Source organism: Dermacentor albipictus, unplaced genomic scaffold (genome assembly GCF_038994185.2).
Source record: "Dermacentor albipictus isolate Rhodes 1998 colony unplaced genomic scaffold, USDA_Dalb.pri_finalv2 scaffold_12, whole genome shotgun sequence".
Classification (NCBI taxonomy): domain Eukaryota; kingdom Metazoa; phylum Arthropoda; class Arachnida; order Ixodida; family Ixodidae; genus Dermacentor; species Dermacentor albipictus.
Window position 1 is genome coordinate 12755637 of NW_027225566.1, and position 20815 is coordinate 12776451.

General features: G+C 45.0%; 1 protein-coding gene across 1 annotated transcript; it reads right to left on the reverse strand.

Moving 5' to 3' along the window:
* Nucleotides 1-13741: 13741 nt before the first annotated feature.
* LOC139051561 (uncharacterized) lies at nt 13742-14248 on the reverse strand. The gene has a single exon (XM_070528528.1). It carries the CDS (start codon nt 14246-14248, stop codon nt 13742-13744), a length of 507 nt encoding a protein of 168 aa, XP_070384629.1.
* Between the last annotated feature and the right edge of the window lie 6567 nt (nt 14249-20815).

The following is a 20815-nucleotide window of genomic DNA, read 5'->3' on the forward strand; positions in this document are numbered from 1 at the left end:
TATAAGGTCTATTTCACTTCTAGTATAGCCATGCGGGCTTCTCCACGTCACTTTCGGCTATCCCACTTACGGAAGAAGGTATTCATTATCCGCATAATATTCTGTTCTGCAAGCTCTAATAATAACTCTCCCTGCTATTCCTAGAGCCTATCACATGTTCCCCCACTGTCTAATCTCCGTCCTGCTTCTTGCCTTTCCTGGCATTGAAGTCGCCATCAGTATAGTGTATTTTGTTCTGACTTTACCCATCGCCGATTCCACGTCTTCATAGAAGTTCTCGACTTCCTGGTCATCATGACTGGATGTAGGGGCGTAGAGCTGTACTACCTTCAATTTGTATCTCTTATTAACTTTCACAGCAAGACCTGCCACCCTCTCGTTACTGCTATAGATTTCCTGTATATTACCAGCTATATCCTTATTAATCAGGAATTCGACTCCTAGTTCTCGTCTCTCCGCTAAGCCCCGGTAGCACAGGACGTGCCCGCTTTTCAGCACTGTAAATGCTTCTTTCGTCCACCTAACTTCACTGCGCCCTATCATATCCCATTTGCTGCCCTTTAATTCCTCCAATAGCACTATTATATTCGGCTCACTAGACAACATTCTAGCGTTAAACGTTGCCAGGTTCAGATTCCAATGGCGGCCTGTCCGGAACCAGGGATTCTTAGCACCCTCCGCTGCATCAGAGGTCTGCCCACCGCTGTGGTCAGTTACTTCACAGCTGCTGGGGAATGAGCGCCGGGGTTTGATTGTTGTGTTCATATGGGAGGTTGTGGCCAAGTATTGCACTAGAGTGGCCAATCGTGCAGTGGTGAGGGAGTACGTTGCCGGTTCTTCTCACCGGGATCAGGCCGCACTCCAGGCCTGTTTATGCAATTTTATTAATACGCGGACTTTTTATTCGGTGGAAAATTGCGCGGCACCTGGATTCGAACCGCGGTCCTCTTGCACGCGAGGCGGATATTTTACCTCTACACCACTGCTGCACCTTAGTCATCCTCAAAGATCATGGTGCTCATACGACTACAGTGCGAACACATCAAACGCCACCTCACACACCTCATACTTCATCTCCTTAGGACTACACAGCACGTAGCACACATATCATACAACTTCTACGTATTCTTATAGCACATCGCATAAATATCGCGCACTTCGTAAAGGTCTGCGTGGCACATCACACAAATCTCCCCCATTTTCTATGAGAACTCGTTCAATATGCATAGCATATTGTTCATTTCTCGTCAAATCTGCGCGATATGCATACGTCTCCTTCAATTTCTCGAATAAAATTTTCAATAGGGATCTGCAGTATTAGTACACTTACCTTTGGTTAAAAGCATAGCGAAGAGCAGAAATGTGAACTGGAAGAGTTTTCCTGTTGCGCCGACTATCTTGAAGTTGGTCTGGAACATAACCATCAGAATGGCAACCGTTGCAAGCGAAAGGCCAATGCCCATCCATACCTGCAATACAGGCAGCTTTTGAGCATCTTTTGCTTTGAACTAACCTTTAAATGCATCCCCATCAATGAAGTTCTTTTTGAAAACGAGCGCCCCGTGGTACAGCAGATATATGAACCGTCTTTCTAACCGCAAGAAAAGGCGCAACGCACTGCTATCAAATCACGGTCGGATAAACGTTGGTCAGCTTATAAATATGCCACCACAACTTACTTATCTGAAAAGAAACGATATAAATTTTTGTTTTTTAATCGCATCCTTGCAGATATGCTAAAAAATAATTCTACACAATTTTAGAGTGTCGTACGGGGCAATGAGCGCAATGCAATAGCGTTCCTAAAAACCGAAGGACATCCAGTGCCTGACGTAGAATGCGTGTCTGTCCTAAATGATACATGTGTAAAGGCTTTTTCTTGCCCAGTAGTTACCAATGCCCAACATACCTTGCCATTACGCCATTACTTGCCCATGGGCGCTATCTTTATTACTTCTGAGGGTATTCGTGCAATCATTCAGAAATTGAAAACTCATCATCATGTGGCGTCGACAGCATCAGTACAACATTCTTGAAAAATACTATTGAATACTCTTCTATCATTCTGCCGCGCATTTCTTCACAGTCCCTGCAGCTTGTAGCCTTCCGAAAGACTGGCTGATAGGTGAGGTTGTGCCAGTTCACAAGTCTGGGGTAACACAATATCCATCAAATTTCTGTCCAAATTCGGTCACATCTGTTCCATGCAAAGTTTTTGAACACATTATTTTCATTCACCTTCTTAATTTTCTTGAGTCGTACCAGTTTTTTACACCCTCACAATATGGCTTCCGCAAGAATTTTTTTTTTTCGAAACACCGCTTCTAGTCTTTACTAACGACCTGCATCATTTACTTGATTCTGGATTCACAATAGACTGTAACATTTTAGATTACTCTAAAGCATTCAATAAGGCTAGTCATCATTTACTACTTTTTAGGCTCGGCCAGTTAAATCTAGATCTTAATTTTCTAAACTGCATTCGAGTTTCGTTTTTAACCGTACTCAGTCTGTTTCCGCAAATGCTGTTGATTCTCCAGTTCAGCCAGTGCTATCGGGTGTTCCCCAGGGGTCTGTATAGGGACCCTTACTTTTTTAATTTTCGTAAACGACATACCCGATAACATCTCATCGAATCTTTGCCTATTTGCGGATGGCTGTGTAATTTATCAGAAAATAGATAACCAAGACGATGTTGCCTTACTTCTGACTGACTTAAATACCATACATTCCTTGTGTCAAATGTGGTACATGGAATTGAACATTTCTAAATGCAAATCAATGCGCGTATCTCGCACCTTATTAGCATCACCACACTATCATCTTGATAATACGCCTCTTGAGTCTGTTTCATCTTACTAATATCTCGGTGTTAACATTTGTAGTAACCTATCATGAAACCGTCGTGTGAAGCACAACGTCACCAAAGCTAACAGATCACTTGGGTACTTTCGAAGAAACTTCTATATGGCACCCCCTCATTTAAATAGCTTCTCTACATGACTTACATTCGTCCGCCACTTGAATACGCATCATCTATCTGGGATCGCGGTGGTACTACATTGATAAACGAACTTGAAAGAGTGCAGAATCGTTCCGTTCGCTTCATCTTATCCAATTATGACCGCACAGCCAGTGTTACCACGATGAAGTCACTACCTAACCTTCCAGAACGTAAAATTTGGCGTAAAATAGCCCGGCTCGCTCTTTTTCATAAATTTTGCTGTCACAACAATAATCTCCGCAGTCAGTTTCAATAAATCCTCTCCTTTCATTTCATCTAGAATTGACCACTACCAAAAGTTGATCCTCCTCGTTATAGAACTGTAACCTACTCACATGCATTTTTACCTAGAGCCACCTAGGAATGAAATCAGCTGCCAGAAGCAGCAAAGCTATCACGCATACAACACGCTTCACGGACTTCTTGAATAACATGCTTAACATTGTTTAATTATTTGTATTGAATTTGTTCTTCTGTTTTTAGCTTATTGTTGTTTTAGTTTTAGATGTTCAAATTACTCTGCTTTATCTTAGTTGCGGCTGTTTCATTTCATTTCTGTATTAAGCTGGTGATTGTTCGTGCTTCTCATTGTTATTGTATGAACTGTTTTTCCAATTTTGGTCTGTAATATGCCCCTCCCTTCTGTAATGTGCAAACACTGAGGGTTAAATAAATAAATAAATAAAAAGTGTCTATCAATTCGTTGTCTACAAGTCAGCAAAGCTGTCACGCTGTGCCCATGAAAGAACTTTTGCAGTGAAGATTCCTGAATAGAGCATCTAAAACTTTTGCACTTATGGTAATGATGCTGTTGGAAATTTAGCCAAATGAAGGAAGGCAAGATAATTTCTAAAGGCTATTGGCGGGCGACCTTTTCTTTTCACTTCTTGCTCGTTCAAATAAACACTGTAGATGGTCTAGACAGATGTACAATTTCGGTCACTTTAGAATGAAGGTGCCGGGAACCCGACGTCTCAAGAGGACGACATCACCATAAGGGACCTCCAAAAATGTCCTAATGAGAGTCAGCGCAGCTAAGTCCTGTGAAGTGCAGAGTCGGCATTTTAGACCATGGCTACCAGCTGCTGGGAGCTACAACTAGGACTACACTCTGTGCGACGGGCGATCCCGCTTTGAGCACAACGAAAAGTGGATCGCAATAAAAAAATGCGGTGTGTAATGCGGGCTGGAGTCGCGAACGTCATGAACCTCGAATCGCATCTGTGATCAACGTCGACGACAATAGGTACTGCGAGACTTCAACGTTCTTCCGACGAAAGAGAGCAGCTCTACGAAAATTGTATAGCACAATCGAACAGCTTGTAGGAGATGTGTGTTTTGAATTGGAGCTTGCAACTGTTGATAGGCATGAGGTTGGTGAATGTTTTGCTAAGTCTAATGTTGCCAGACGCACAGACGAAATACAGAACGGAGCTGGAGCCACTCAAGAGCCTTGTTTGCCTCAAGAAAAGGCGTAACCCATGAACGAAACAGTGAATCTCGGCCTTCCGTGAAGCTTCCGAAATCGGAGATCGGCAAATTTGATGAAAACCTTCAATATTGATGCCCTTCTTGGGATAGATGTCAGTGTTCTATACATAATACTGAGGCCCTGTCGAACGCTGACAACTTTATCTTTCTGAAGCGCTACTTCGTCGGAGAGGCAGAGGGCAGCATAACTAGCCTTTCACTGAAATAAATTATCAGATTTCTATAAAGCTGCTCCAAAAAGCTTTGGAGGAAATAGCGTTGCTGTGAAAGATCTCATCAGTCTACTGCTTCAGGTAAAACCTGTGGCTTCAGCCAGCGACATGACTTCCTTGCGACTTCTTTATGACGAAGTATTCAAGAACGTTCGAAGCCTTTAAGTTCTTGGTAGAAGTCAAGAAGCATACAACACCTTGCAAAGAGTTGCCGAGGAAAAATATTCACCTCCGAAGGCTGTGCTTCACTGTTTTCTAAGTAACTGCAGTAACGTAGATACAAGTTCAGCTTATTCAGCTTTTAAAAAAGGAAGTTCACAGCAGAGAAGAAGCTTTTTTAATTGCTCATAACGGCTGAAGCCGGCAGAAATAATTCAGGACAATGCAAGTGGAAGTGCTCAACGCTATTTGTCCTCCACTGCAACTCTAACTGCAGCCTACGTGTATCAAAAGGAAGTTTGCCTTTTATGTGTCTGAGGCACCAACATCTTTCTGATAGGTGCGACAAAGAGATGTCGCAAGAAGAGAAGAAAAAAAGCTTAAGCGATGCGGGCGATGCTTTCGTTGCCGTACGAAGTATCAGCGCCACAGGATTTTCGCGTAAGAAGGATCGTTGCGAAAGTATCGCCACCAGGTTTTCGCGTTGTGACCTATGCCAAAGAAGGCATTTCACGTTTCTATGCGAATCCCACGCCTGGCTATTGGAGAGTGATGCAGGGAAGAAAGCAGTGGAAGACATGGAATTTACAAGAGCGCTTTCCAAACATGTTGTTTACCTGTGGCTGCAAGCGGTCAAACCTTGAGCTCAAGGTTCAAGCCAACAGTGCTTGGCAGTATGTTGCCTCATCGATTGCGTAAGTCAACACACTTTCGTCACTCATGACACAGCATGAAAAGTTTATGGAAATTTCAGGGAGAGAAAGTAAAACATTGTCTTCATTTGCTGAAGTTTCCACCTGTCCCAAGAAACTACGACCTGTAGAACTCTTTGTGATGAGCCAATATGATGGAAATCAGAATCTAGTTGACGTCCTCGAAGTCCCTGTGATTTGCATCGGGACATCCTTTTCGCTTACTTAGCCGAGGCTTCAAGAAGTGGACCTCACCCTGGTCTGAGCAGCAGCAATGACAGCATAGGAGTCTCACGGGAGGAATGCTAAGACTGCATAATAAATTCACCACGGTAGAAACTTTGTTTGTTTGGGCGTTGAAGGTTTCCGTCCCAATTTTTGGAAATGTCACAAAACTTATTCTACCACATTGATGAAAGTTGTTCGCAACTGCAGCCTTAACGATGACATATCCAAACAGTTGGAAGTATTCTGGAAAGTATAGCACATGGGAATACTACCTGAAACAAATTCCACCAGTGCTCCAAGACACAGTACCCCAAATATTTAAATGAACCGTTAGAAAAATTCACAGGATGTATGATGCTCATTTTCACTGGAAAGAGTAAACCAATAAATTTGACAGGAATGTAAGGGAAGCAAGGTGTCATCTCACGAAGTTGACATGACGACTCCTGAACAACGAAGAATTGTTGGCTCAATGATAAAAACATCAATACAGGAGCATGAAAATATAATCTAGCGAAGTTAGTACTTGTAGACCAAGAGGTCGTGCCTATCTACTATTTACCGCACAGGACAATCATCAACAACCAAAGAGAAACAACAAACACACGCTTTGTGTTTGACGCATGTTCAAGTAGCCTTGGTAAGCTGTCACTAAATGAGGTTGTGCATGCGGGACGAAACTTGTATCCGTCCAGTTATTGACCTTTTTTTGAAGTTCTGTATCACAACAATCACAATTCACAACACAACAGGCGTCACAACAGGCGTCGAGAAGCTGTCACTAAATGAGGTTGTGCATGCGGGACGAAACTTGTATCCGTCCAGTTATTGACCTTTTTTTGAAGTTTTCTATCACAACAATCACAATTCACAACACAACAGGCGTCACAACAGGCGTCGAGAAGTCTTTTCTCAAAGTGCATCTCGCTGTAGTTGACCGCACTGCACTTCGTTACTTTTGATAGGAATGTCCCACCAAACGTATAGCAGAAACGCCAGAACAAGTTGTACGGAGAATTAATTGTGACTTTCGGAGCCAGCTTCAAGCTCATTACTTCTGAGTGCCGCGGTTCATCATTACTGCGAGGCTACGAAAGGCAAAAATGAAATGACCAGGTAATTGAAGCATAAATTTCATGTCGATGGCTTCGTGACACGACCACACATGACGGATAAAGCCTTGTTGGTTTCCAGGAATGCACCTAACGTCAACGAAGCAGGAACGCATTCATGTAAAAGGACAATTAACTCCGCGTGTCTACAGCATCTCAGTGAAGAAGACAGTCGGAAATCAACGTTCATGCTAAGTTCATAGTTCCAAGAACCAAGGAAACTCCCGGTGTCCTGTGACACGCTGATAACCCCATGTATGGGTTAGACACTCAGAAATTAAGCAGACAGTGGAATCCATGCCAACAAGCCAAATAGCTTTTCTAAAGCTGGCCGCTCTAATTTACGATCTTTATGGTTTTCTGTCTCCCGTTGCAGTGAAAGCAAAAATAATTTTCTTACTTATGGCAGAAAAATTAAATTGGGACCACATTTTTGCCCGTGGAAAGAAGCGACACAGTTTCTTCAAATAAATACGAACCGTATCCCACGTGTAATTTAGGCTGCAAGACGGCTGAACAAAACGACATTCCATGTTTTTTTAGATGCCAGCACTGTAGCCTACGGAGCCGCAGTTCATGATCGAACAATGACAAATTAATCTCGAGTGGTAACAAGACTCGTGATCGCAAAGTTAACATTGGCACCACTGAAAGGAATAACTTTCCTCGATTAGAACTGTTGGGAGCTATAACGGTAGAACATCTGACGTACACCACGCAGAAAGAGGTATCGCCAGCCTAAGAAATATTGTTCGGATCTGATTTGAAGCTGTTGTTGGATAGATAAATGAGGCCATGAAAATCGGAAGGCTTTCGTAGCGAACAGGGTAAAGCGCATACAAGCCTTAAGTTAACTAGTTCAGCGGAGGTACTGCCCATCGCACCATAACCCAGCCGATTTCCTCACGCGTGGCACAACACGAATGCGTTTTCAGGAAAGCGTCCTTTGGTGAACTTAAACTTACTGGGTGATTAAAGAAATAGAATTTTGTTCAATTGTGCTCCTCAATGCTCCAAAGAAAACAGATGAAGAAGAAAGAAGAATATAACGTGCTACCACGAAAAATGCAGCTGTTTTGGCAGACCTGACTAGGAGAATGAACATCAGGGGATGAATTTTCCGTTTCCTTCAAGAAACAATGAATGCGGGCCCAAAGATGACAGTACCACTGTCAAGGAATAAAAATTTTAAGCGCAAAGAGCAAAGACATTTCAGATGTGTACAGTACAAAAAATGCATTAGACGTATCACCGTATTATGATGAAATTTGCTCATTACAAGGATGACAAAAACTTAATAGCAGCTGCTGGCAGACTGCAGAATGCAGAAATTATGAACGCCGAGAAGCATCCATTGTGCTTCCTCCAGAACAGGAATTCACAAAACAGGTGATCGAAAGGGAGCACCAACGCCTTCTACACGCTAAACTTCGTTACATAGATACACAATTACAACACGGCTACTGGAATTTTAAGAGGCCTACAGATGGTCAAGGAAATTTTTGGTAACTCCTGCGAAAGCCAAACATCTGGAGCAAAGCCTATGCGTGAACCGTTTCCACCTCTAATGCAAGACAAAATGTCATAATGCGAGCCATTTTCTATTGTTGTAATAGACACAACATCCAGCCCAATTGCAGCATACATTGTCATCTTCACTTGTGCAGTCATACTTGCAGTGCCCCTAGAACTCGCTTTCAAGCTCAGCACAGCAGACGTTTAGAGCCCAGCTCTTTGGCGCCCCTTCTTGCGGCGAAGGTTGGCTTCGGCGCAACCGAGGGAACGAGCACAACAGCGAAATATGAAAGCGAACGCGGAGCGCTGCGAGGCGATGAAAGACGCGAGGAGGCAAGCAGGGAAGAGGGTGCAGCGCAGCCAGGAGGCTTAAAGCGGAGAAGGGTATGGCGAGAAGGGTGAAGAGGAAAGCGGAGTGTCGGCGCAACCTGGTATGCGGTCAGCGCAGAAACAAAGGGCTGGCATGGCCTTCGGACCCACTGCGCAGGCGCTACTTCGCCTGTGGCGCCGCCGCCAGTACAGACTGCGTCTCCGCATGAGCCACGCGTTCCTGTATTCACACTTTCTTTCTCAACAATGAGCAATGCAACCGGGGAAAAGGCTTCGTCTGCCGCTGCTGCTCAATGAGCTCCAAGAGAAGAGGCTGAGCGTCAGCGCTGAGAGCACCTTGTCCTTCAGTATGAAATTCTTTGCCATAATTCTTTGCTGTCATCTATACGCGACTTATTGAAAATGTCAAAAAGAACGTGCGTACGCATATCATAACTCGGCCAAATGTTAATACTGTAATCACCTTGGCATTGTATTACATGCTGTATTTGCCATAATACTACTATCAGTGCATTCCCCAAAATGATATTTTTTTTCTTTTTCCTGTAAATATATTGTTGCTTGTATTGTCACCTACCACTCCTGTAACAGCCAAAAGTTGAGCTGACAGTATCAATAAATGAAATGAAATGAAATGAAATGAAATATATCGCCAAGGCAACACGCGTAAACAGCTAAGCTCGAAATAAGCTTTAGAGAGTATCGTAGTCGTTCGTGAAATTTTTGAATGCACTCAGGCGGTTTACTGCAAGAGGAGGAGTCTCCAATGCAATTTATTCTGACAACTGTCTTACGTTTAAACGGGTTTCAGAAGACCTGAAAAGAGTTTGGAAGTCAATTTGCGATAAACGTTTCTTGTAGCATTTCAGAGAACATCGAATTAAATGGAAGTTTTTTTGCGCAGCGTGCTGCTAGTGGGGCTGGTGTCTGGAAACGGCCCATACACACAGTCAAGACAGCGCTACGAAAGGCTTTGATGGGAAGCTTTTTGAAATACGGTCAACTACAGACTCTAGTGACACAAAATATATGCGGTTTAAAGAGATACGGTTTATAGATGTCTTGTATTCAATGTATTTTCTATGTACAGCCCCCCTTACTCAATGCCTCACTTTGAGGCCTGTAAGGCATTTTTAAATAAATAAATAAATGGAATCATTGCTGAACTCACGCTTAATGATAGCATTATCGAGTCATCTTAAAAGACCACCGCTTACACCCGCTCATTTATTGATCGGTAGATTGCCACTCTCTCATTCTGAAGACGAGGCTGCTGACACATAGCGCACGTCTACTCAAGAGGAACTACAGGGACAATAGAGGCTTTTAGCCTGTCCGCTATTCCGGCAAACGGGGGTGGTTCATGCGGATTGGCGGATTTGCGGGGCCATAAACGTGAGCGGCCAGAGCGGTACAGCCGCACGGTGGTGTAGAGTTCTACCGGACAAACACAGAGCTAAAACTGTAGTAACCCACTATATTCCGCTTAGCTGCTAGTGCAAATTTTTGGCAGCGGTGTAATTGCGAACATCGTTAGGGCGCTGTCAAATATTTACACCAGCACTTATGCAGAATATAAAATTTGCTTTGTGTATGCATGGTTGAGCTTTGCGCCACAAGCTTGCGCCAGCATACTGGGGCGCTATAGCGTAAAACTATTCCAAACTTTTCTATTCCAATTCTGCTATCAGCCCTCCACGATTGGTCAAAAACCTTTTCGACCACGCCCACCTCTCCTGTCTGTAACGCGACGTCACGAAAACCACAATACCTCCCCATCTGATATGATGTGTACACACTAATTATGTATGATTTTACAGAAAAAAGAAAAAAATCTGTTATTTCTGATTCGACCCCTTTTCGCTATTAGCCCTCCGCTATTGGTAAGAAGTGTGGCTTCACCCACTTCCCCTGCCTGTCAACGCGACGTCACAAAACAGCACAAACTCATCGCGTCAAATTGACGTGTGCGCGATAAAGATGCATTAATATGCCGAACAAAACTGAATTTTCTTCGGAATAGCCGCAGGATGCCCCGTTCCGAAAGGAATAATAAATGACAGCCGCCAATCGCTGAGACGCTTGCTACTCGCACCTGCTGGAGAGCATGGGTGTATTTGCTTATAATAAAACTTCTTGCTGGCCGTGTAACGCATTCGAGCCCTTTCGGCACGGTTACCACCTCATTCTGCCAATTCATTCTTGCTGAGGGTCAGTTTTAGCGTCATTCTTAAGCTTCCGTTGCATGCCACCGTGATTTTCCAACAGGCACCACAAGCTAAGTAAGGGAAAGCCGACCGATCGCAGACGCCGGCACCACCCTCTTCATCCGGTTATCGATTTTCAGTGCACTGGCTCTGCCCCAGTGAATCCCTCTCCACTTGAGCGTTCTCCTCGCCTCTTGTCAGCCAATTAGATACGACAAGCCGCTCAGTGTAGGCAACGTTATTCGTTTTTGAAGCAAACAAAAGTGACCTCCTATGAACGAGGAGAGCGTTTGATTAGTCTGTTCAGTCAACCCTGCGGGTGACCGCCCGGTGCTTGCGTCGGTGGTTACGCAAATTTGACGTCAGCACATTGGAATAGAAACATATTGGAATAGGTTCACGTTATAGGGCCCCTGGTCGCTCACGTATACATCCCCGCAAAACCGGCAAACCGCCCGCGCTTGCCGGGATACCGGATGCATGAAAATTCTCTAATGTAGAACGAGAAGAAAAGGGGTTACCTGAGGGACCTCATTTTTACTGATCATAACATAGGAGGCCAACAAATACACCAAGGCAAACACAAGGGAAATAATTTGTACTTACTGATTGAAATAAAGAAATCCTTAATTAATGGAATTGAAAGTGTATGAAAGAACAACTTGCCACAGGTGGGGAACGATCCCACGTCTTCGGAACACGCGCGATGCTCCAACCGATTGAGCTACTGCGGCGCCGTCTTCCCATCTACTTTCCGGGGTATTTATGTGTTGCTACTAGAAATAAGCCTGGATAGATGGATGTTATGAGCAGCCCCTTTGGAACGGGGTGCTGGGTTGTGCCACCAAGCTCTTGCTATTATACTGCCTAATGTCCTACCTAGGTTAAACAATGAAAAAAGAGAAAAAAAAGTACTATGAACTACTACGCCCAAATTTTCTGATCCCCTATTGCGAACTGTGCTTTTGTACACTGTCGTCCTTTATGAAAGGGAACACGCGAGCGTGTGGCCCGCGCTCTGCGGCGGCTGCCTACAGCGCCGTCAACCAACAGCTAAAGAAAGCACGTTCGCTTTTTGCGTCATCTGTTGGCAAACAAAATAACGAGTCATGGTCGGTGGACTAGCGCTGCTGGATTATGCTCCCCCTCGGCTGGCACAACGGGTGATGCCTGCAGCGCGCCGTCTGCTGCCAACAAACCGAGCGTGGTGCGCGAGCGCGGTCGAAGCGTAGAATCTGCCTCTCGGCTTACGCCAGATGCGCTTCGCCTAAACCAGAGCTATTTAGATGAGAGCGATGCCCTCAGGGGAATCTTTGGCTGTGGTGTGCTTTTTAAAAAGTGTATCACTGAATTCCGTGGAAATTTTCCTTCGAGGGAGAATCCCACTTACGGGGAAAGTACTGGTCTGTCGGCTGAGAAAGTTCTGTGTCGTTTAGTGTATCTGCGCCTGATACTATAACACCATGCACAATCAAAGCACCCTGAACGTGATGACAGCGAAGGAGATGTTCCTACGTGAGAAACTTGAAGCAAAACAATGTTCGAAATGTTTGTAAGCATTTTAATGAAATGTTGCATCAGTAATGTAAAAGAAGCAAGTACGAAATGCAAAGACAGGTATCAATACATTTATTGACGTAGATAATACACGTAAACTTTATCTTTGTGTTCCGTACAAAAAAAAAATCTGAAATATGTTTTGTCGACGCACTTCTCAGTACCTCGTGGCGTCCCCATTTGCTGCAACGACAGCTGCCATTCTTGAGGGCAGCGAGGAATACAAAGCGGCCGTTAGTGATCTGTTGCTTCTCAGCCGCTCCCACTCCTCCTTTATGGCCCCCCAAAGGTCGTCGGCCGACAGTCCGTGCAGAGACCGTGCCGCCAACGCGGTTTTCAACAGGCCCCACACGTTCTCAATAGCGTTAATGTCCGGAGACTGGGGCGGCCACCTTAGACAGTTGATTCCACGTTCCTCGCAAAAGCTTGTTACCCTTCGCGATGTGTGCACGGGCGAGTTGTCTTGCTGGAAGATGTAATCACCTTCCGGGAAGGGCCCATTGAGCAAGTAGGGCACCATCACGTCGTCCAGGATTGAACAGTAGGCGGCAGACGTGAATCTGCTCTCTATGCGGACTAAGCGGACCAAGCCCTTCTTTGGTCACGATGCCCCACACGGACACTGCTGAACGCCCAGTTGCAGCCACTCGCTGGAGGTATTCTGGTCTGTACCTGCAGAAAAATATTATCAGACGATGCATTGACACCAGACCAACCGTCACTCAACTCTTCTCGAATACCCTTCCTTTACGCCAAACATGCGGTATTCCGCTGTACTACATAGCGCACACTTATCGCCGGCTGTTCATATCTACGTTTCGTACTGTCTTAGGTTTTGATTCACTTTCCCATTTCTTTCAAGTTATTTTGCTATTTTCTATTCTCTCGTATCGAAACAGCAATCGGGCTGGTGGTGTGCCTCTGTTTGTGGCAGTTGCCAGCCTACTCAGCCTACCCTCTTCCGTGTCTATACTTTGAGCATGTGCTAAAGTATCTGTAAATGCGAACTAATACTCATGAGGGTAATAATATTAGTAATATTAGAGAACACAACTCCACTTTAACGCTGGTGAACGTAATCTAACACCGTGCCTTGAATATCAAGTTCCCTCTGCGGTATACGCGATGTAAGGGACTACAGCATCATACAATGTATCAAAAAATGTAACCGTCCGACAGAGTTTTTCCAGCATTTCCAACAGTGATATAATTAACTTTAAGCATAAAACATCACCTACCGGCTGTGGTCGGGGCGCCACACTCTTTGCCTCTGGTCCCACCGGGTCCTGAATGAACTCTCGCCGGTGAATACGACAGTTTCCCAGTCGAAGGTAGTCCAATCAGCGTGATCCTTCGCAAACTGCATGCGTTTGACTTTGATGGTGTCTCGTAGCAGCGGTTTCCTGCAAGCAACCCTCTTTTTGAGACCAGCTTCTGCGGGGCGGCGCTTCGCAGTCGTCTCGCACGCCTTAATGCCAAGTTCCTTGAGTACTTCAGGGACTGTTGTCTGCGGCCTCAGTGCTACTGCAGCCACAATCGCACGGTCTTCATCTTCAGTTGTTGCCCGAGGTCTGCGCCTGAGCGGAGCGTCCTTCACACGGCGTTCCTTCTTGAAGGCCTGAACAATCCCGTTTACTGTTTTTAGTGGCTTCCTTGTGGTTGATGCAATATACCGCTGGCTGTAGCCAGCAATACTGAGCTCAATAATTTTTTCGCGTTGCTCGAGTGGAACACGAGCCATTTTGATGGTCTGCTGCCTAGTGGCCCAAAAAAAGGAATTGAACTACACATGCCCCTATCACTTCTTATCAAACCAGTACGCAAGGCGTTCAGCATCCTACCTTTCCCTCTCGTAGTATTTTCGAGCCCATATGTTACACGCATGAAGTAGCGCATTATCACTACTATCTTTACCCCGGTTTTCTTAAATGATCCTAGACTCGAACTTGGTCCACCAACCAAACTGATAATAGCGCTGCCATTCGGCTGAAAACCATGCAGCGGTTTTTAGCCGAGTGGCAGCCGAGCAGGAATCGCTACCACCGTCTTTTTAATGTCCACGCAGATCCCCGTGCGGACGGACACGCTTGAATTCGGGGGTTAGTGCCATGCAAGGTCGGTTTGAAATTTATCCTGGAGCGAGTCTAAACTGGCTTTTCTACTTTCATTCGCGACGCAGGGACAATGCAGCTGAAGCTAAGCATGTTTTCATATACATTAACACCTTTATTTGCTGGAGAACTATAATGCTGCATATTGTGTTCTTGGAAATGTATTCAGTGGCGGCTCAAGCAAAAGCGAGTTCTACGGCGAAGTCATGGAGCTCGCATGACACAGAGTTTCCCGAATGATACAGAGTATCATTCAGTTATAGATAAAGAACAACCAAACCTTCCCCTGAGTGCATTGCTATCACTAAATAGCTCTAGTTTAGGCGAAGCGCATCTGGCGTAAGCCGAGAGACAGAGATTCAACGCTTCGACCACGCTCGCGCACCACGCTCGATTTTTTGGCAACAGACGACGCGCTGCAGGCATCGCCCGTTGCGCCAGCGGATGGGGAGCATAATCTAGCGGCGCTAGTCCATCAGCCATGACTGGTTATCCTGTTAGCCAACAGATGACGCCAAAAGCGGACGCGCTTTCTTTAGCTGCGGTTGACGGCGCTGTAGTAAGCCGCCGCAGAGCGCAGGCCACGCGTTCGCGTGTTCCCTCTCATAAAGACGACAGTGTACGTCTCCGCCTTTTGCCGTTTCCCTACGTCTCTTCCACCAATTCTCCCATCGCCTCTTACTAATGCCTATTACGGACAGGTATGCTTTCCCACTGCTCCCGCTGATGCCAAGGGCTTCAAGGAGGCCAGTGGTGCCTAAATCGACAGCTGGGTAAACGTCTTCACATTCTAATAAAACATGCTCCGTCGCATCCCTAGCTTTACCGCGGCAAGCGCATGCTCCTTCTTCCGTCTTATATATCGCTTTATTGGTGCGTGTTCTAATGCATCCTGATCTCGCTTCGACAAGTAATGAGGTTCCCTTTGAGTTATCATAAATGGTTTCTTTCCTGATTTCATTTTTTCCTCATAAGTAGTTACTGATTGCAGGTTTTTTTTTCCATTGCCGCCACCCATGAGATTATTTCAGCCTCTCTGACTTTCGCTTGACCTTCTTTGTTGCTGTGTTGCCCACCCTACAGGCCGCATACTTGCTGGCAAGCTTCCTAGTTGTTTTCCTCCACTGTAAGGTAATGTTTTTCCTGTACAGATACATGAACACCATCCTAGCCCATTTACTTTCTTCCATATTCCTCAGCCATTCTTCATACTCAATTTTACTGCGAGTTTCCCTCACTTCAAGACTAGTCCAGCCCATATCATCCTGCATAGCTTCATTTGTAGTCTTCCCGTGAGCGCCGAATGCGAGGCGACCCACTGACCTTTGGTTCCCGTCGAGTCCTGATTGTACCCCTTATTTAAAGCAGACAACTGCATTTCCATAGTAAGTCCTGGAGCCATTGCACCTTTCCACATACCTCAGGGGACCTCGTACCTATTGCATCCCCACAACGCTATGTGTTTCATTATGGCTGTATTTCTCTTCCCCTTTACTGTTATGGTTTTTTCCTGTGTTTCCATATATCTATTGCATTCGTTTATCCATATACCAATGTATTTATATTCTGTTACCCGAGGTATTTCTTGGCCCTGTATCTCCGCTGTCTGTTCACTGTTTTCAGTGAATACCATAACACCTGATTTTCTAACACTGAATTTAGAACCGAAATTGTTGCCTTCCTCTCCCCAGAGATTAGCCAGACGTTGCAAATCACTTTGTTCATTAGCTAGCAACGCAATGTTGTCCGCACAAAATAAACCTGGGAGTTGGTGCTCTACTACTGTACCCGCCTGTTTGTATGAGACATTAAACCCGATATTCCATCCTTCTAGCGCCCTCTCCATCCTCACCATGGGCACCTAAATAGCAGCGGGGATAAAGGGCACCTCTGCCTCTGTCCCTTGTGGATATGAATTTTCTCCTCGCTCCTCATCCCTTCTAATTCAACGCCCATGGTATTTTCTAGGTAAATCTCTCTCAAAAGCTGTAGACAATCGTTACCTAAGCCTTCCCCTTCCAGAATATCGCACGAAATGTTGCGGTCTACATTGTCGTAGGCTCCTGTAATGTCTAAAAAGGCCAAATACAACGGTCTGCTTTCTGTTTTTGATATTTCAATACACTAAGTAAGAACAAACAAGTTATCATAAAAATGTCTAGCTATTCTGAAGCCATTCTGAAGCTCTCCCAAAATGCCATTATTCTCCACCCATGCTTGAAGCTTTAATTTGATTGCATGCATTGCTAGCCTATATATTACTGATGTAATGGTCAACGGTCTATACGAGCGAATTCTGTCTTTTTCCCCCTTACCTTTATAAATTAAATTCATTCTACTTTGTCGTCAACTGTCTGGTATTCGTCTGTCCTTTAAAGTTTGTTCCACTGCTTTCACCAGAGCTTCCTTACTTCATGGTCCTGGTTCATTTATCAGCATAACGGGAACCTCGTCTAGCCCTGTGGTTGTGCACTTAGGAATTTTCTCTTCCGCTTTCTTTCAGTTGAAGTTTGTCAGCACGAGCTCCTTTTCCATTTTGGTCTCTTTCATGCTCTTTTTTTCTTCCAGTACAACCTCGTCATTGCCTTGGAAACATTCGCCTGTTACTTTTCGGATGTGATTTATTGCCGCTTGTCCTTCCAGTCTGTTTTCATCTTCGTCTAGGATCTGTTGTATTGTTGTTGACTTCCTGCCTAATAATTTTATGTGATTCCAAAATACTCTAGTTGCGGCCTTCTTTTTCTCACGTATTTCTGATAACCAGCGTTCACTTTCACCGTTTAATTTTGCTTGCACCAGCATTTGAACAATAGACTGTTTCTCTCGGTATATTTTCCATTTACTGGTTACTTCATCCCGCAGCAACGGCGCCTTCTTTGCCTGCCTCTGCTCTCGGGATGCTTTGTGTCGTTCGGCGATCGCTTCTCGTATCTCCTTGTTCAACCAGATTTTCGGTTTCTTTTTTCCTTTCCAACGAACATGTGGTTTCTCTTTCCGTATTTCTGTCGTTATTACACTTGGAAGCTCACCATATTCCCACTGTTTACTTGGCCATTTGCCATGTTCTTCCTCAACTCTAGTGACTATATTTGCTATTTGTTCAGCGTTCAAATGTGTACTGGCCATTGTGCTCTCCTTGCTCTCTTTCCCAACAACATATCTCATTTTTGAAATGACGCGTTTATGGTCACTCCCTATGTTGCTATGCCCTTCCTCATCAATAACCATTTCTCTCAACTTCTCATGAATTCCTTCTGTCATCAGAGAGCAATCAATGGTTGATTGTCGGTTTCCCACTTTTCACGTGATCCGCCCTTCACACTCACGCCCTGTGTTCACGATAACGAGGTTATGTTGCTCACAAAGGTCTAGCATTGACTTCCCGTTAATGTCGGTATAGCCATCTAAATCCTTTATGTGGGCATTCATGTCACCTAATAGGACAATTTCAGCACCGTTCCCGAAACCTTCATTATCAGCGGTTATGCATTCCAATAACTCTTTATTCTTCTCTGTGCAATTTTTTCCGGTCCACAAATACATACCGCCCAGCCAAGTTTCTTTCCCACTCATTGAACCTGATAACCAAAGCTGCTCTTGACATCGTCAAGTTACTCTTTTCCACATGTCTCCCTGATGGATGAGTATTCCGGCTACCTCTCCCTTTCTTTCCGACTTAGTTCTGTTGCACCCTTCCCAAACATAATTATCAATATCTGGCGGCTCTTCAGAGTCTCTAAGGTGAGTTTCTGTAACCGCATACACCACTTTGTGTTCTCTATGTAACTGCTCCTCAATCTCTGCCCACTTTTCCTTTCTTCTGCCACCCTGCATGTTTATGTGGAATATTGCATCGCGAGCTCCTTTTCTTGCTTTTCCCCTTTTTCTGTTTTCGACGGCGATGCTCTTCTGATGTTCCCCTAGGGGACCTTCTTCATTACTATATAGTCTGACAGCTCATTTTCCATATTGCCTCAGGAGCAGCCACTACGGCTCTTTGTACGTGACTGTCACGCACAGGCACCTCCGATACCTTGCACACCACAATCTGCACCTGAAGGGATAGCTCGCGCAAGTCGTCCACCCCCTTCGCCCAACGCTGGGCTACTCCTGGCCCTTTCTGGTTTAGGACGTCATTTACCCCACCTGCTACTATGACAAGGCTGCGCACGGGGGCATTTTCCGTGAGCTTTTCTTTTGCTCGCTCCATGACACAACCCACTGTTCGCCCTGGAAATGTCCCTACCGCCACTTTTTTGTCGCCTTTCACCCTCACCACAATTGCTTTTGAGCTAGGGTGGTTGCTTGGGCTAGTTGGTGATTCATAATAATTCATGACCCAGCCAGGTTCTAGTCGCCAGAGATCATCACCCTTTCACTCTCTCCTACCTCGCCCTGCGTCGGTTTGTCCTTTTCCGCGTGATTCGGACTCGACAAGGGGCACTGTCCCCTGATCTTCTGCTTTTTCCGCGTGGCGGCCTCAGTGTAGGTGCCGCTCTTTCCAGCTAACCCTTCGTCACGCTGCATGCATTCCACGTATGTCGCTGAGCCCCCCTCGCCTGTCGCGTAGGGGGTCTGCGTTCCATTGTCACGCACATTCTCGTTCACAATGGCGTCCCTGTTCAACTTTTCTTCAGCTGCTTTAAGTCTGTTTTCAACTACCTTCCGTGCATCACGCTTCCTGTTTAGCTCATTTTTGAGCTCTTGCACCTTTTTGAGAAGCTCTTCCTGGAAAATCTCCATTTTCTGCAGCCTAGTATCGACATCACATTTTGTGCCGGTTGATTCGATGCCCTCTGCATTCTGATCCGTCTCCTCATCTGCCTTGAGGGACCCCCGCGCACTGCTTGCTTTACCGCCTTTCTCGCCATCTATTGTACGGCTTCTTGCAAATAATACAATACTATAATATTGCTACTACTGATGCAAATACTATAATACTATATCAATGCAGAGCGCGTGCCTTTTAGCAAAGACCGATACGCACAGGATCCAAATCCTCAAAATGTCGCAAAGCAACTGTCACCACTGCTTCCAAAACAATCAATTCCGCGGAGACCGAAGGTATGACACGCTATCGCACGCGCTCAACCACGCGGCCACGCTCTCGCTTTTCTACCAAACAGGCACAGTAAAACCACTAATAGCTATTTGTCTTGCCACTTCCAAGCTACCATTTAAAGACTACAAACACTCAACGTCCCACCCGGCTGCACGTGTTGGAGCACGTGGCAAGAAGGGACTCTCTACCCATCCTGTCAAACAAATGTACACGAAGCACACCCGCGCACCCGAAATACGAGAGACAAAAAATGGAAAGAAAAAGAAAATCACCCAATTACTACTTTAAGGCAAAAAATTTGCAAATAAGAAACAGAAGCAAGTTCAAAGCATGCAGAAAAACTTATGATCTTGTCGCCACCACTGAGCCCCGAAAAGCACGTCTATTCACCACAAAATCCAAAGAAGCTCTCCGGACAGCTCTCCGGACAAGCTCTCCGGACTTCAGGACGGAGCCTGGGAGCCTGAGAGTGTTAGCCAGCACCACCACTCACAAATATTGGCGGGGAATGTGGAACATCCTTTCCGCCACAGGCGTCACAAGTCGGGTGCGGAGTTGCGCAAACGTTGAACAGAATAGGCTCTTTGGAAGAGGGAAGCGCGACGGCTCCTACATTTTACCCCCCACTCCTTCGTCACAGAAGGGCTAGAGGAAGAAACTCGTTTCCGAGTGATATGAGCGTAATAAGGCAAATTGGAATAATAGTTTGAAGCCCGGTATTTTAGTCTACATGGTCATTTTGAACTGTAGAAACACGAAAGTAGACTTTTATGACAGTTCCATCTCATATAAACAAGCGCCATACTGTTAGTAACTAAGAAGGTAATTATAGTGTAATGAACTTAATTAGGTAATGAATTTGTGGGTTTTTTTTAATGATGTAGGGTAGGGCACATAATTAATCTTTAACGACGCGATTCCGGTAAACATTGTAAATTTGTTTTTAAATTCTTAGAAATAGAATAAACCCTCTGCATTTCACTGTGCTTAGAAATGCAACATCATTAAATATTCTATTCAATATTCGGAGTTAGTTTTTCTAGAATATCCGTAATGAAATTAAAAAGTTTGCTTTTTCAGTATAATACCTATGACATTGTTGGCTGAATGATCGGACTGAACAACCCCAAACAAT

What these genes read in the sequence shown, in the direction of transcription:
- LOC139051561 (XM_070528528.1), bottom strand. Translation starts at nt 14,248, where the DNA reads ATGGCTCGTGTTCCACTCGAGCAACGCGAAAAAATTATTGAGCTCAGT.